At 52.9% G+C, this 14,786-nt stretch overlaps 1 protein-coding gene across 1 annotated transcript in view; it reads left to right on the top strand.

The window, feature by feature from the left end:
- Positions 1 to 1,043: 1,043 nt before the first annotated feature.
- TPO (thyroid peroxidase) overlaps positions 1,044 to 14,786 on the top strand; it is a gene marked incomplete at both ends in the record, with an annotated part of 34,495 nt that continues 20,752 nt past the window's right edge. The window contains 4 exons of the mRNA XM_081265175.1: positions 1,044 to 1,117; positions 3,227 to 3,378; positions 5,412 to 5,544; positions 13,365 to 13,494. Of these exons, the coding sequence (XP_081121301.1) occupies positions 1,044 to 1,117; positions 3,227 to 3,378; positions 5,412 to 5,544; positions 13,365 to 13,494 (489 nt within the window). The remainder of the gene's footprint in view (positions 1,118 to 3,226; positions 3,379 to 5,411; positions 5,545 to 13,364; positions 13,495 to 14,786) is intronic.

Below are 14,786 nucleotides of genomic sequence, written 5' to 3'. Positions count from 1 at the left end.
TGGAGGCCCAGCCCACCCAGCAGGCACAGGGATGACCTTGAGCTGAGGCACTGACAGGAATGACCTTGAGCTGAGGTGCTCAGAAGAAGCATGTTCTGGAAAAGCTCTCTGCTCTGCCTTGCCTGAAAGGAGGACACAGATTTGCACAGTGCCCTCTCCCCTCCTGACTGAGGATAGAGGTGGATGTCAGAGACCAGGGGCTGGCCAGCCAGGCCTGGACACCAACCTGCCTCTGGAGGTGTCCACGTCCAGCCCCCCAGAATTGTGGGGCTGGGTGGGAGGTGTCCCAGACTCCAGCAGCTTCCTCAGTCCCGGCGTTTCTTCTGGCATTGAAGCCATTAGATAAATGCCGGGACAGAGGCAATCAGAGATAATCCTGCTAGGCTCACTCAGTGCAATTTTCTGGAATATGCTGTGCTACTTTAGTCCCAAACCATTGAATTTTACCTCTTCAAATGTAGTTTTATTTCCATATAGCCGTGTCATGCTCAAAAGCATTCTGATATTCCATTTACTTCTAGGAAAAAGTGAATTTCCTCTACCAGGTGCTGGTTATGGAAAAGCTCTCCTGGTGGCAGAAGTGGCTGGGCCACTATCATCCACAACACAGGGACCTCATACTTCTACCAGAGAAGGGACACTGACCTACCCAACGTTCCCAGCAGGAAAGGGAGAAAAACACAGAGAGGGATTTCACAGGAAACTGGAATATTTAAATAACTTATCTTTTGTTAAATGCACAAATTAACAGGAAACTATTATAAACTAAAATATTCAGAAAGAAAGCTACTCTGAGCCATAGGGTGTTCCAGCACCTGGGAAAGGGGTTCAGACGAGTCCACCCTGCCTGATGGCTATGTGGGGGAGCTAGCTCCCATCCTGGTGGATGCTGGCCCATGCAGGGTCAGTAACCCACTGGCACCTGAGATGCCTGCCCACATGGCTACCTCCACAGCAGCTGGACTGGGCACCAGGTCTGAACTGACAGCAAGGCCTATGGCTGGGTTTTGAATGTAGTCCTTTATTCCCTAGGGAAGACTGGGATGTCCCTCATTCTCCCTGTATTGGAGGCCAGCCAGCACTTGGTGGACGATGCTGTCTACGACACCATGAAGAGGTAAGGTGGGGCATTGGCTGTCTCGGGGGCAGGTCCCCTGCCACTTCTTCACCAGTTCACATTCACTTCCAAGACCAGCTGCAGCCCATTTTAAGATCAGGACTTGGAGCTCCTGTAAGTCTGGTCAGTTTCCCAGCGTCCCTGAGAGCCCTAGCCGTCTGTATTGAATCTCAAGCCCCTTCCTGGCAAAGCAAGAGCAAAAGCACCGTGATTCAACTGTAGTTACAAATATTCTGGGAAGAGATGATGGAGGACGGGGTTGTGTGTGCAACATGTGCATGTGTGCAAGGGTTTTTTTGTGTGTGTTCTGTGGGCATGTACATGCACGTGGTGTGTGTGTATATTGTGTGTGTCATGAATGTGATTGTGTTTCTCACATGTCAAGTGTGAGCATAGTAAGGGATGCTGTGTGTGTGCTGTGTGCATGTTGGGCCTGGATGGTGTGGTGTATGTAACATGCGTGTGGAGTATGAGTGTGCTTGTGTGGGTGTGGGTGTGAGCTCCAGGAGCAAGTGGGCTCTGTGGCCAGAGGTCATGGTTCCAATGTTTCTGAAGCAAATAGCAAACCTCACAAGGTCGTGTGACTTGGCCCTTGGTCCTACCATGGGCTCAGAGGGATGGGGCCCTGTGGTGCCTCGGAGGGACCAGTGCCTGCCCTTCCCTGGCAGTGCTGAAGCAGCAGCTCCCCAAGTTTCGCAGCACTGGAGCCAAGAGTGTGGGTCTGCAGGTCAGGCCCTGGGCATGGCTGTACGGCACTGGGGAGAGGTGAAATTCCCAGCGGGCACAGGCTTCATGACTCTTCACAGGGTTGGCCTATAGGCAGGCCAGGGGCAGATCCTGGGACTCAGGTCCGCTGGGTTAGCCTGGAACAAGAGCAGTGTCCAGGGGTCTTCTCAGGATGCTCAGGCTGGTTTTTATGCCCAAGTGTCTTTCTAGTTAGCAAATTCCCTGCTCAGAATCTCCCATAGCCATCCCCAGGAAAGAAGTGTGCCTGGGGACCACAGCGTGACTCCAAGAGGCGGCAGCTCTGCCGTTGCAGTGAGGGATGGCGCGCCTGGTCCCTGACCCGGATCTCCTCTTTGGCCAGCAGGCCTGACACTTTCAGGCTGTTCAGCTCACAAGTCGGGGAATCTGTCTCCCCAGAGCTCATTGCCACCAGTAGCTTTTACAAATGTGTTGGCAGATCTAAAAGCAAGTGTTTCATATTTTAAGATGCATGGCACATACACCTGCTGTGCTGGCTCATTTCTAGTGTATCTTGTGTGTGATTTCTGGGTCTCAATACTGTGCCATCACTCACTGCTGTCCAGCTGCCACAAGCCACTTAACTTCCACGGGGCTGAGTTCATCATCTGTAAAGTGAGCACAATCATAGTATTTATAAGGTTTTTAAATACTATTTGTATCCTAGGTTTTCAGATGTGCAATGTGATGCTTTGATATGGACGTGCAAAGGGAACTCATCTAATAGTCAAGTTAATACTTTCACTCCCATCCACATTATATCATTTTTAGTTTATTTATTTTTTTGATGAGAGCACTTGGTCTCCCTTAGCAAGTTTTCAGTGTAAAATACAATCCTGTAGCTATAGCACAGCACAGGAGGACAGGGCTGGCCTCTGGGGAGGTGGACCTGCAGGGGAGCCTGGCCTCGTGGGTTTTGCTTTCTGTCAGGGTGGGTGATGCTGTGGTGAGCCGGGCCTCTGCATCTCGCCCCAGTCATTTGCAGCTAAGACACCTGTGGCCCCAAGGCCTGGACAAAAATGCACATTCCCATTTCCCCTTTCATTGGGTAGGTGTGAATAAATGACATCTAGCTGAGTTTTGATAAGAACCAAATAATTGGAATGAGAATCAAACAATTGATATGAAAGTTTTATAAAAAGCAAATCTTGGTCATTTTTGTCACCATTCAATACTGATGTACTAGTCATCTTTATATCCTGCCATTTTTTTTAATAGTATCAGCTCCATTTTTGTACCCTGCACAGTGCCCAGAGTTTTGTCTGGTACGTGTAGTTGTTCAATAAATGCTTCATTTGTTGGTAATTAAGTATCAAAGCCACCATAAAACACATACTTTACTTTTATCTCCTTCTTGTGCCATAGGAACCTCAACAAGAGAGAAGTCGCCACCCCAGCTGAGCTTCTGTCTTTTTCTAAGCTCACTGAGCCAAGCAGCAGAGCTATTTCACGAGCAGCAGAGATAATGGAGACTTCCCTGCAAGCCTTGAGGCTGGAGCAGTCACAGCATCCCATGGGTAAGCGCCTCTGGCCCCACGGGCCCTCCTGGGAGGCTCCTGGGCTTTCCTGGGGGTCGCTTGTGTAGGGTGTCTCTTACTAAGAGAAGCCGGGTCTCACAAGGGCAAGCAGCACCTTCCTAGGATGCCTAAAAGGTCCGTCTCTTGTTTTCGGTAGGAGTCTAAGAAATGCTGGTTCTCTGTTTTCCAAATCCAGTCTGGAGGACCAGCCAAACACCCTTCTGGTGGTGTGCAGAAGCCGGGGACTTCTCAACAGCTCCCCCACCTGTGGTGTTTGGGGTGCTCATGGGCTTAGTGAGCCCAATTCCCTCAGAGGGCACAACTGCTGGGGAGCAGCAGCGGGGCCAGGCACCTCAGCTCCAGCTGCGGCCCCACTGGGCAGAGGCTTCCAGAGCTTAGGCAGAGAGCACCTCTCCTGGAGGAGGCCCAGGGCTGGCTTCTCAGGCAGAGGCTGCAGGGGAACAAGTTTGTGGGCACAAGTACTGAAAGTGCTGAGAAGATGGGGAAGCACCAGTGTCGTGGCCCTGCGGCAGGAACTGGGAAACCAGGGTCCTTTAAACTCTGAGCAGGGATTTTCAGGGCAGGGCCTGAGGTGCTTGGCCTCGGAGCTCCCTGATTGCTGTCATAGGTCATCTAGTGCTGTTCACCCATCCCTTAGAATGCCGTGAACTCCTGTGGACAGATGAGCTAGAATTCTCAGGTCCCAGACTTAACAGTTAACACTCTTGATTTTATTGCAACCAAAAATTCATTCAAAATGGCTTTGTTTTTGGAACCATGGGGTTAAAAGTGTTTCTAAGGGGGTTGGTCCCCTGTCCTATCATGAATCAGTCAGGGTGGCAATAGGCATGACATGAAAATGCCATGTTCTGGTGTCGGAGACGTGGGTCTTCTGGCTCACAGGTTAGCACCCCCAGGCCCACTGCCCAGGCAGGAAGCAGGCGCTCAGGAAGTGGGCCGTTGGGTTTGGCCCAGGCCATTCAAGAACTGCACTCCACAGGAAGTTTTAGAGTATTTCCACCATTGGTACAGCCAGCTGGAGCATTTAGAATGCAAGAGGAGTCAAGGGTCCAGGGAGACCCTGCCAGGCCCTTCAGGCCAAGCCATGGCTGCATGGTGTGTGTACTCTGTCCAGGCTGTCTTACCCTCTGTTGTTAACATAGCTGTGCCCACACGGTTCACGGTACCGGGCACTGCTGTGCTCTAAAGTAAAAGACAGGCCCATCATTACAAGCTGAAGCAAGGGTGAGGCTTCACCGTCCCACAGAGAGTGCTGGTGGCCATTCTCCTTGAGGCCTGCTCCTTCTCTCTTGGAGAGGAAATGCCTTGCTCCCTGGTTTATTCCAGTAAATATCTCAATGTTACTGGTGCCTGATTAAACAAAGTTTTACGGCATTGTCTTCATGACATGAACCATCTCGAAGAGGTAGCTGATGGCCGCTTCTACTAATGGACAGCAAGTAGCCCTTGGATTTGTTAAATAACATAAAGAGTGACAGAGTTGGAAAAAAAAATAAAATAAAACAGACTGCTTTCTGGGACCCAGTCTAGAGGGATTCACAAGAAGGGAACCAAGAGCCAGTAGAAAGGAAAACAGAGGGCTTTATGGATGCACAGGTGAGCTCTGTCCACATGACCCAGGCGGGCTTCATGGGGATGAGTGCTCCCTGCTCAGTCCTCGGCAGACCCAGCCACTTTGGGAGCAGCTCCTGTCCTGGTGTGATGGCTTAGCCCTGGAGCTGTGCCCATGAGCCTGGTAGATTCTGAGAAGGGGACCCTGCCTTCCTCTCAGGAGCGCAGTGCCCTCAGGTTGCTTTTCTGAAACATCACAAAGCAAAACCCCACTTTCCTAGCAATAAGGAAGCCGAATGGATTCCAGCTTCGGAAGGAATCAGCTGAAGGGGGAGGCAGACTCTCAAGAGAAGGTCAGGTTGCTCAGGACGGGACCCCAGCACCGACACTCTGCAGGCCTATTTTGCTAGCTAGATTGGATATGACAAGCAGAGAGTCAGGGTGTGCTGCTTGTCTCTCAGATGCCGTCCCAGAAGACCTGCTGAGCCTGGTGGCAAACCTGTCTGGATGCCTGCCTCACATGCTGCCACCAAAATGTCCCGACTCTTGCCTGGCAAACAAGTACAGACTCATCACCGGAGCTTGCAACAACAGGTAACTGAGGGCTCTAGGCTGCTCCTGGAGCCAGGTCGGAACATGAGAAGCGCCATCTTGGAGGAGACAGGGTCACTGTGAATCTCCTCACTCCCCACCGCCCCATTCCCTGTCTGCCCGGAAGGCTTCACAAGCAGCCCACAGAGGAGCCCTCCCTGTCATCTGTCCCTGCCTGACCCTCAGAATGGCCCAAGCCCTCCTTGGTTGCTCCGAGGCCCCTCCCTCCTGCCTCCAGCGCATCAGCAGGACCATTACTTCAACCTGCAGAAGGAGCCCACTCCCTGCCACTGACCTTGACTGAGGCCAAACCGCCACTCAGCCTCAGCCCACCTGGTTCTCCACACATCCTGGCTCCCTGGTGGCTGTGCAAACCCCCCACCTTGCCCTCTCACTCAGCGGCCCCCTCGGCCTCAGCTCCAAGACCTCCTGGGCACCCACTCTCCCCTGGTCAGTTTCTTAGGGCACCTTCTTCATGTCTTGCTTAGCTCTCCCCTCTCCTCTCCCTGTCCTTCAGGCCTAGAAGGTGCTATGCCTGACGCCATCTTGGTTCTGCACACTGCCCTGTCACAGGGCCAGGCAGAGCCAGCCCAGGATGAGTTCCAAGGGACATGTGCAGAGAGTATGTGTGAGCAAAGTCTGGGAAGAGAGCCCCTGGGCTGGAGACAGGCTCAGAGGCTTCACAGAGTGAGAACAGTCAGGCGGCCGGCAGAGGCTGTGACTCAGTGGCCAGGAGCCGATGGATGGACAGACCTCTGCAAGGCATCAGCAGTCTTCTGCTGAACCCCTAGGCTTTGGCTTGGGAGGTGTGTCCATACCAGCTCCTGTCCATTCCACAATAACAACAAGTTTGCGTGATGGTATCGCAGCAGCCAGACCCCAGGTACCCGCACCCAAGAGTTTCCATGCACCCTGCTCAGATTACCACGAGGTGTCCCAGAGCACAGGGGGCCTCTGCATCTCACACCCTGGGCGCTTCATTTCTTCACTGCAGTCTGAAGCCCATTGGCTCAACATCCCCCTGGGTGGTGGACCTCAACTTGGCCTCTGGGCCTCTGGGCAGTGGAGCTGTGACAGCCGGTTCCCTGTCCAGCTGAGGTATGCCTGTCCTGGCCATAGCCTGGCCTTGACCAGCCCTGGAGGCCCTACACACAGTAGGTTCACCTTCTCTGCAGCCTGAGCTCCCTACTTTCCACCATTCTTTATTCTTTTTTCCTTAAATGGGGCCTCCAGGCAGACCTTCCTTCCTGGTGCATTCTTTTTTAACTTTGAAAATGCTTTTTGCGTTCCTCGGGTTACTGAGGTTTGGCTGCACATCCTGCTGGGCTGGATTCTGTGTTGATGTGTTTATGCTGGCATTCTGCAGAAAGCTTAGATTTTTGTTCGGAACACATGACCAAGATTCTTTGAAGGGTTTTGGAAAGAATCGAATCCTGGATTGGTGACCATGCTACTGTTAATACGTTTCCGTGTTTCCTTCTTTTCCATTTGGATCTGCTTCACTGTGATGGCCTTTCTGCTCCAGCTCAGATGCACAGTGGCTCTTTCTGCCCTCCTCTTCGCTCTCACAGTCAATCCGCTCACTTGTCTTCTGCTGGCAACAACTGTGTGACCCTAAGTGACACTGGGTGTCAACTGCATCTTCAAGCCCAATGCTACTTGAGTCAACTTCTAATATTCTGCCTTTCTTTGGGCGTCTTTTAAACTTATTTCCCTTGTCTGTTGCACTGTGGTGTGGGTCACATGCCATCTGAGTGGGTTCTGGGCCTGTCTCCCTTTGCTGGGATCCCCAGCCGCCCAGAGCCCAGCATGGGAGCCACTCAATGTAGAGAGGGAGATGACTTGCCGTGTCCCCCCACCCCACCCAGGGCTTCTTGCTCCCACTGCACCGTTCTGAAGCTGCTCCTTAGCTGGACACAAAGTTCACAACATCAGAAGTGCTGGTTGCAGACATGATCTGGGGACATTGCAGGAGCACCACTCCAAGCATTCCCAGCTTCGTTCTTTCTCAAACCAACATGTGCAGACCCTTGGGATCCTGGTCTCAGCTCAGGGCTCCAGCCCCCCAAGTCCCAGTCACAGAACTTCAGGGAATGGAGGTTGCGGAGAGCAGGGGAGTCATGGGGCTGTTCCTGTGAGAACAGGATCCCACAGCCCGAGAACCTCCACCTGAAACTTAGGTTTCCGGGTGGGCCTTGGGCACCTACTGGCAGGATGTGAGGGGAGAGGCTGCTTAGGAACCTCAGCTTGGTGGTCAGGAAAGTGGCCTGATTTGTGTTCAAACAGCACATCTGCAAGACAGCAGGGGATGCAGGAAGGAGAGGAACCTGGAGCCATGGTTTGCTCTGCAGTTTACTCAGTGGAGCAAATTACGCTGTACAGTGCTGGTGGTGCCTTACCCACTATCACAGCCAAGTGTGCATCTTGAACTAATATTCAGTGCAAGACACACTATGGACGGTCCTAAACATATGATGAACTTGTTTATCCAGATACTTTACATAGAATTCAGTCAATATGTGATAAGAATTAGTGTGTGTTTTCTTTAGAAGGCTTTCTACATTTCTGTGCACTGGGTAATGAAAAACCATATTGTCTTAAAATAGAAAACACGATTTTAGTCCCAACTCCACCAATTGTGAGATGCCTGGACTTTCTTTGATTCCATGTCACCTGAGAAGTGCCAGGACACTAATGTCTATCTGTAGGGTCATTCTTAGGGCTCTGTGAGGGTCAAGTGAGGAAATCAAGCAGGGATTTTGAGAGCAGCGTCCTGCAAAGTTTAGCCCTCATTGCCTGTGAATGACCACCTCTCTTAAGATCTTTGTTGAAAGATTCTATGGTTCCCAATTTTTTTATTGGTTCTTCTCAGTTATGCCTAACATTAGGATTCATCCTGACACAATTACAAAAGCATGGACTATAATTTGCTCTAATCTAGTCCCCCGTACTTCCATTCCCCCTCCTCCCCTCCTCCGTCTCCATCCCCTTCTGAGCACTCTGCTGATCTTTCTGCTGTTTACTTACAACTTTTTAAACAGTTGCATTTTATCTCTTAAGTAGTTTCATTGTTACTTGAATTACTGTGTCTCAAGAGTAACATGGTGGTCAGCCTGTGCCATGGCTCTGAGAATCTCTCCCACCGGCTGATTCCCATCCTTAGATGAGATATACCTTGCCTGGGATTGTGTGGCCAGTCCCCAGGCACAGGTGGGCCAGCTTGCAGGGGCTTTTACCCTTCCATGAACTCGCAAAGAGGCCTGAGAATTTCCTCTGCACCCAGGGGCTACCCTTGTTCCTCCAGCCCTTGGAGCCCCCCCCCCCCGCCCCAAAGTGGCCACTATGTTGACCTTGTCTCTGCGGTAGTTGCCTGACTTTGTGAGGAGAGCCAGATGCACCTGCCCAGGTGGCTCCTCTGCCTCTGCTCCCTGCTTTCGGTCTTCCCTCCTGTTGGTCTTTGGAGCCAGGGGTGGAGCCCTTCAGAAGGGAAGGCATGGTAACCAAGCTTCGAGGGGAGTGCAGAAAGGCCCTTAGGGAAAGCCAACGTGCCCAGGGCTGGGGAGTGGGAACCAAAACTGTGTCCAGAGCTCAGCCTCCATGTCTAGATGAGGAAACTTGGAAGGACCCAGTTCTGCATCTCCACGTCCACCAGTCATGCTGCTGGATGCCAGCCCCAGCACAACACCGGCAGGAGCTACTGAGTTGCCCTTCATCACAGGGGTGAGGAGGTGACCACAGCACCCTGCACATGCCTGCCAGAGGTGCACAAGCCTGCGATTCTGTCCCCGAGGACTGACGCATGGTGAGGAGGGGAAACAGACAACACTGTGTGGCCCATGCAGAGAGGAAGAGGAGCTGGCTTCGAGGCTCTCAGAGGAGGAGAGGTCTGTGCAGGGCTGGGGATGCAGGTGTGCTCCGCAGGGTACGGGTGGATGAGGTGAGGCCGACTCTGCAGACCCAGGCTCACAGAGACTTCCCAGTTCTTGGCACGGAGGAGGCTGCCAGCTGCCCTCCTCGGGAAGCAGGGGCTAAAGTGCGGATTCTGTTCCATGGCTTTCTGTCTGTTTGGGGGGCAGGAGCTAGATACGATCAATGCATCCTGAGAACCTTTCGAATGCTGGTTCCTTCCAGTTATGCATAACACTAGGGTTCGTCTTGACACAATTACAAAAGCGTGGACTGTTATTTGCTCTAATCCAGTCCCCAGTACTTCCCTTATACTAAACCAGGAGAGCCAGGTGCCCTGGAGAGTCTTACCCCTGCAATCCCGAGGGCCTGGGTCGGCCGTGTCCTGGGGCGCCTGAGGACCCTTCAGTGCACATTGCCCAGGTCCACCTCCTTTCTCTCTTTCCTTCCTCACTTCCCCTTCACACTGGTCAGATCACCTTTCAACCGTGTGTTAATTTCACAAACTTTCATTCTAAATACCAAGAACAAGAAAGTCGTGTTTTTAAGCTGATTCTTAATTCCCCACAAGAGAGTCATGGTGGGACATGACATGCTGGGACTGCAGCTCAGTGAGGCACATGCAGCCCCAGGGGTGTGCGTGCTAGAGCGTGGTTCTCACTGGGAGGTGGAGGGACCTCTGTGAGCGGTGCCCAGTGGAGGTGACAAGGTCACACTGGGGGCATGGCCCACGAGAGCAACCAAGAGTTCCCGGCTAGTTCCCACAAGAACAACTGTGGTGAGAAGAGCAAGCCAGCCTGGATCTCCCTCGCTTCCCCGCCAGTCTCCATCCCATCTTGCACACTGCAGCACAGCCAAGAGGCCTTGTCAGAGGTGGGGCCGATGTGCTGCCTGGTCCTGAGCCTCCAGAACTGGGCACCATCTAAGGCCCTTTCCTTTATAAAGTACCCAGCCTGGTGTATTTTGTTGTAGTAACAGAAAATGGGCTACTAAGACCTAGGTTCTCCCCAGAATCCCTCCCATATCGACCTGGCTTCCAGACACCCCCGTGGTGACAAGAACTGCTGGGACAACTGCACGTGGAGGGAGCTGGTAGGAGGGAGCTCTGGGACTCTCAGGGTGTCCTGCTGGGCGCAGTGGCAGGCGAGGGGAGGTGGCTCTGTCCGTGGTGCAGCTCCGCCACAGTCTGATCAGGGCTGCTTCTCATCCTCTTGATATTGCATGGGATGTCCTGGAGGCCAAGGTTTGACCAAGACTGCCCCTGCAGTGTGGAAAGCTTTCCAAGGCTGGGTCAGGGCAACCTGGCCAGGTCCCAACCTGAGTCGGCCACTTGTTATCAGGACAGGCCTCTCCCCAGGTCCCTAGCTGCAGCGTGGAAATGGCACTTCCTGCCTTCCAGGGTGGCCACTCGTGGGGCTGGAGGAAAGGGAAGCTGCTCAGAGCGGGAAGGCCCGTCCCTTCCACCCTCTCCAACTCAGTGGTGCTGAAGACCCAGCGTCACGGGGACCTGCTGGCTCACGCGCCTCTGCATCCAGGTTGAGGGGACAAGAGGTCCTGTCAATGACAGCGTTGCAGATACCACATGACAGGCACAACTGGGGTGCTCCTTGGGGGCCCTCCCCTCCTGAACTCTAACACATGGAGTCCCACGAGGAGGTGGACCCTCCAGGCCAGAGAGCTACCCGACTGGACCCGAGTCAGGCAATGCTTAGGAATGGAATCTGCATCACAAGAAGGTGCCCGGATCCGGCTGCCAGATGCTTCCTCTGGCTTCTCCTCATGAGGAGGGGTCAAGGCCTTGTGGGTGTGCTGGCGTCTCAGCGCCCTGCCAGGCAGGGATCTGCAGGGTGGCGTGTGCTGCTCGCTGCTGTCCTCTGCAGCAGGGCGGCTGTGGAAGCAGGACGAGGACTCTGGACAGACAGCTCCAATCAAGGGGCAGAGTGCAGCCGATGCCTCTGTCAGGCTGCCCTGGGTCCAGCATGAGGAAGGAGAGCGCCCTGCGGTACGTTTGCTCCACCCAGGGCACAGATTCTTCCTCAGTACTGGGCGGGCTTATCAGAGTATCCTCCACAGCCTGCAGAAGGGTGGGCAACCAGGGCGCTCCACCCGGGGTCCTGCAGTCTGCTGGGCGGGTGCAGAGCCAGGGACGCTGGCTGAGTGTGCACACAGGTGTCGGTGTCTGGGCTCTCACACCTCCCTGGTGAACTGCTGCAACATAAGGGCCAATCAGCCAAACTCGCCACTGGGGCAAATTCACATCCTACTGTCTTTAATTGAGGGAAGTGACCCCTCCCTGCAAGCCTGACTTGATGGAATTCGTCAATTTGATGGAGATCGTCAACATATTAATGATAGAATTGTCCTGCACTGACTGTCCCCATGGACACACAAAATATCTACAGCTCCCTGGAGCGCCCCCGCCAGCCAGGTAACCTGTATTGATGAACAGATGAAGCCACAGCCACAGGAACAAGAAAGATCCTCTTCCTCACTGTGAGGACCCTTGAAGCTCCGTCAGGAGATCTGCAATAAGAGGGAAGCTCTGCCTGCTGGGTCCAGGGCCAAGGCCAGAACAGACCCTGTCTTGACCTCAAGGACCCTGGGTTGCCACTTCACCAGCCATCCCTAGCTGTGGGTTGCTCCTCTCCCTCCCAGACAGGCATCCACATCAGCCAGGTCAGAATGCATAAGTTGTTATGTCCATAATGAAATAATAATTTAGTGATAAAGCAACCATTTTGAGTATATTTCAAAAAATTTAAGATTTTTAACAAGATAAACAGTTACCTTGCTATGATCATTGTAGTATTCGGTTCCCAGATGTATGAACTCTAGATCCCAGGCTTTTCCAGCATGAATTCTTCTGTCCCATGATCGGGACCTCCCAGGCTCTACAATAAGCACTTACCAGGCCCTCAGACTCAGCAGCCTGGCTTGCAATCTGTAGTTGGGAGCAGAAGTTCATTGGAAATAAATCCTGGTCCTCAAAATTCTTTCTGTGATATGTAGGAAAATCAACATAAAATCAACTATCATTAAATCATTCTATTGCTCTGTCAGAAAACAACTCCATCAACTGGCTCTTCAGTTAAAAAAAATTGAAAAGCACCTAATTTTCAGGATAATTAATATTTAAATTTCTTAACTTCCAGAAAGTGCTCCAAGATGTGTCAAGTGGCTTTTAATTTTACCCACGCCTCTTCTCCTTAGAGGTGTTTACCTAACACAACACACTCAGAAGTGTCGGTAACATGAAACCGTCATTGAGCACTATTTGCCAGAGCATGCACTTTAAGTGCTGCCTTTCTGGTGGAGGAGAACCGCAGACACTCGGTGGCAGGGCTGGTGGTGGTACCAGATCTGCATGGTCCCTCAGGAAAGGCCTGTTTTTAGTTAAAGTGAAGGTGCTAGCACATGTTCCCCGACAACCACCTCACCTCTGAACTGGACTATGATGCTAGTTTCTACAGAAACTGTGCTTTTGATAAACTAAGACAGGAGAGGCCCCAAGGCCCTGGGAGGTGCATGGAGTGGGACCACCTTTCAAACCACCTGTTTGGAGCAGCTCAGGTGTCCACCCTCCAGGGAAGCACCTGGATGCCCTCTCAGGGCGAGAAGCCCACCTCTGAATGGGAAGAAAAGGTCCCTGCAAGCTGCAGTGGCAAGGCCCACGGGAGGCTGGGCTCAGGGGGTTCTGGCTGAGGGGGAGCATGTGTGGACCCAGGTGCTGGTCCCCGAGGCCCACAGACCAGGCCACACCACAGCCCCAGGAGCACCGGCCATGTGTGCCCTGCTTGGAGACTTCCCTGAGCCAGGGTCCAGGGAACCCCCTGCTCACTGAGCACTGAATGTTGTATTTGGGAATGCTTTTTCTTTCTTCTCCCATCTCAAACACATCCTCACGCTCATTTCCACAGGGACCATCCCAGATGGGGGGCCGCCAACACAGCCCTGGCAAGATGGCTCCCTCCAGTCTATGAAGATGGCTTCAGTCAGCCCCGAGGCTGGAACCCCGGCTTCTTACACCATGGGTTTCCACTGCCCCCGGTTAGTCCTTGAAGTGCTGCTTCATCGGCTGGGAGTCGGGTTCCCACCATGCTAACACGCTCACTGGGACCCTGGGCCTGTGCACAGCAGGCCTGGTACCACACCAGTCCTTCTGGTCCTCCAACCCCTGGGAGGTTGGGCCACGTCTCCATGGAGAAGCCTAGGAGCACTGCTCAGCTAGCAAGCGCAACAAGGTAGATGTAGCTGAGCTTCGTCCGACTCCAGCACTTCCCATCTCAACAGCACGGAGTGTTTTCAAATGAAGTCCTCTGTCCCTCAGGTGGAAGACACCTGCTCAAAAGCTAACCTACTCTTTAGGTGAGGAGGATGGCTTCCAGCTCCCTCCCAGAGGTGTGTGTGTTTGTGAAGCACACTCACCCGATCTAAGGTGCATTTGTCCAGACGAGGGCCACTCACCCGATCGAAGGTGCATTTGTCCAGACGAGGGCCACTCACCCGATCTAAGGTGCATTTGTCCAGACGAGGGTCACTGTGCCCCGTCTGATGCTCCAGCCGCTGGGCAGCCCAGCCTGTCACTCTTGTGCGTGTTCCATGTTGGTGCCCTTCAGGCTCCCGGCAGGGGTGCTGTGCTCAGCACAGAGAGCACTGTCTAGGAGCCAGGGGCCACCAGCTGGGCTGCCCACCATCTGGAGCTCTCCCATGGAGACAGACCACTTTCCAGCTGGCTGTTTAGTAAGAGGACAGAGTGTTCCCTAAAGATGGGGAGGGCAGTGGGAGATGTGCAGGGACTCACTGAGGAAGGGCCTTACTGGGCAGCAGGCCCAGGAATGGGCTCTGCTCCACCCTCAGCTGCCTGCCAGGCACTTGCCCCTCAGCCTCATGCAGACTCTCCATGAAATGGGGTACGGATTTACCTATCTTGGCACTGGACCAGTTCAAATCCTAGAGTCCTGGAGCTGTAATGTACTATGATATTCTGATTCTCCAAACCTATAGTTGCTCATATACACAATCATCTAGAAGAATCAGAGCTCAAATATGTTCAAATGTACAACACGTTAGTTTTCTACTCCTATTCTAACAGATTATTCTATCAAAAATGACTTAAAAAAATACAAACTGATTATCCTCCAGTTCTGTAGGTCTAAGGTCTCTGGTGGGCCTCTGGCTGAAGCCAAAGTTACTACAGGCCAGTGTCCTCTGGGAGACTCTCCTTTTTGCCCCAGCTTCCAAGGCCAGAGTCCTTCTAGACACCTGGGGGAGCTCTCCTCCTTGGTCCCAACTTCCAAGTCTACACAAAATCATTGGCTCTCACCTCCCACCTCAAAGCC

Source organism: Spermophilus citellus, assembly GCF_964194105.1.
Source record: "Spermophilus citellus genome assembly, chromosome: 13".
NCBI classification, from domain to species: Eukaryota; Metazoa; Chordata; class Mammalia; order Rodentia; family Sciuridae; genus Spermophilus; species Spermophilus citellus.
This window is presented reverse-complemented; position numbering and strand designations above follow the sequence as displayed.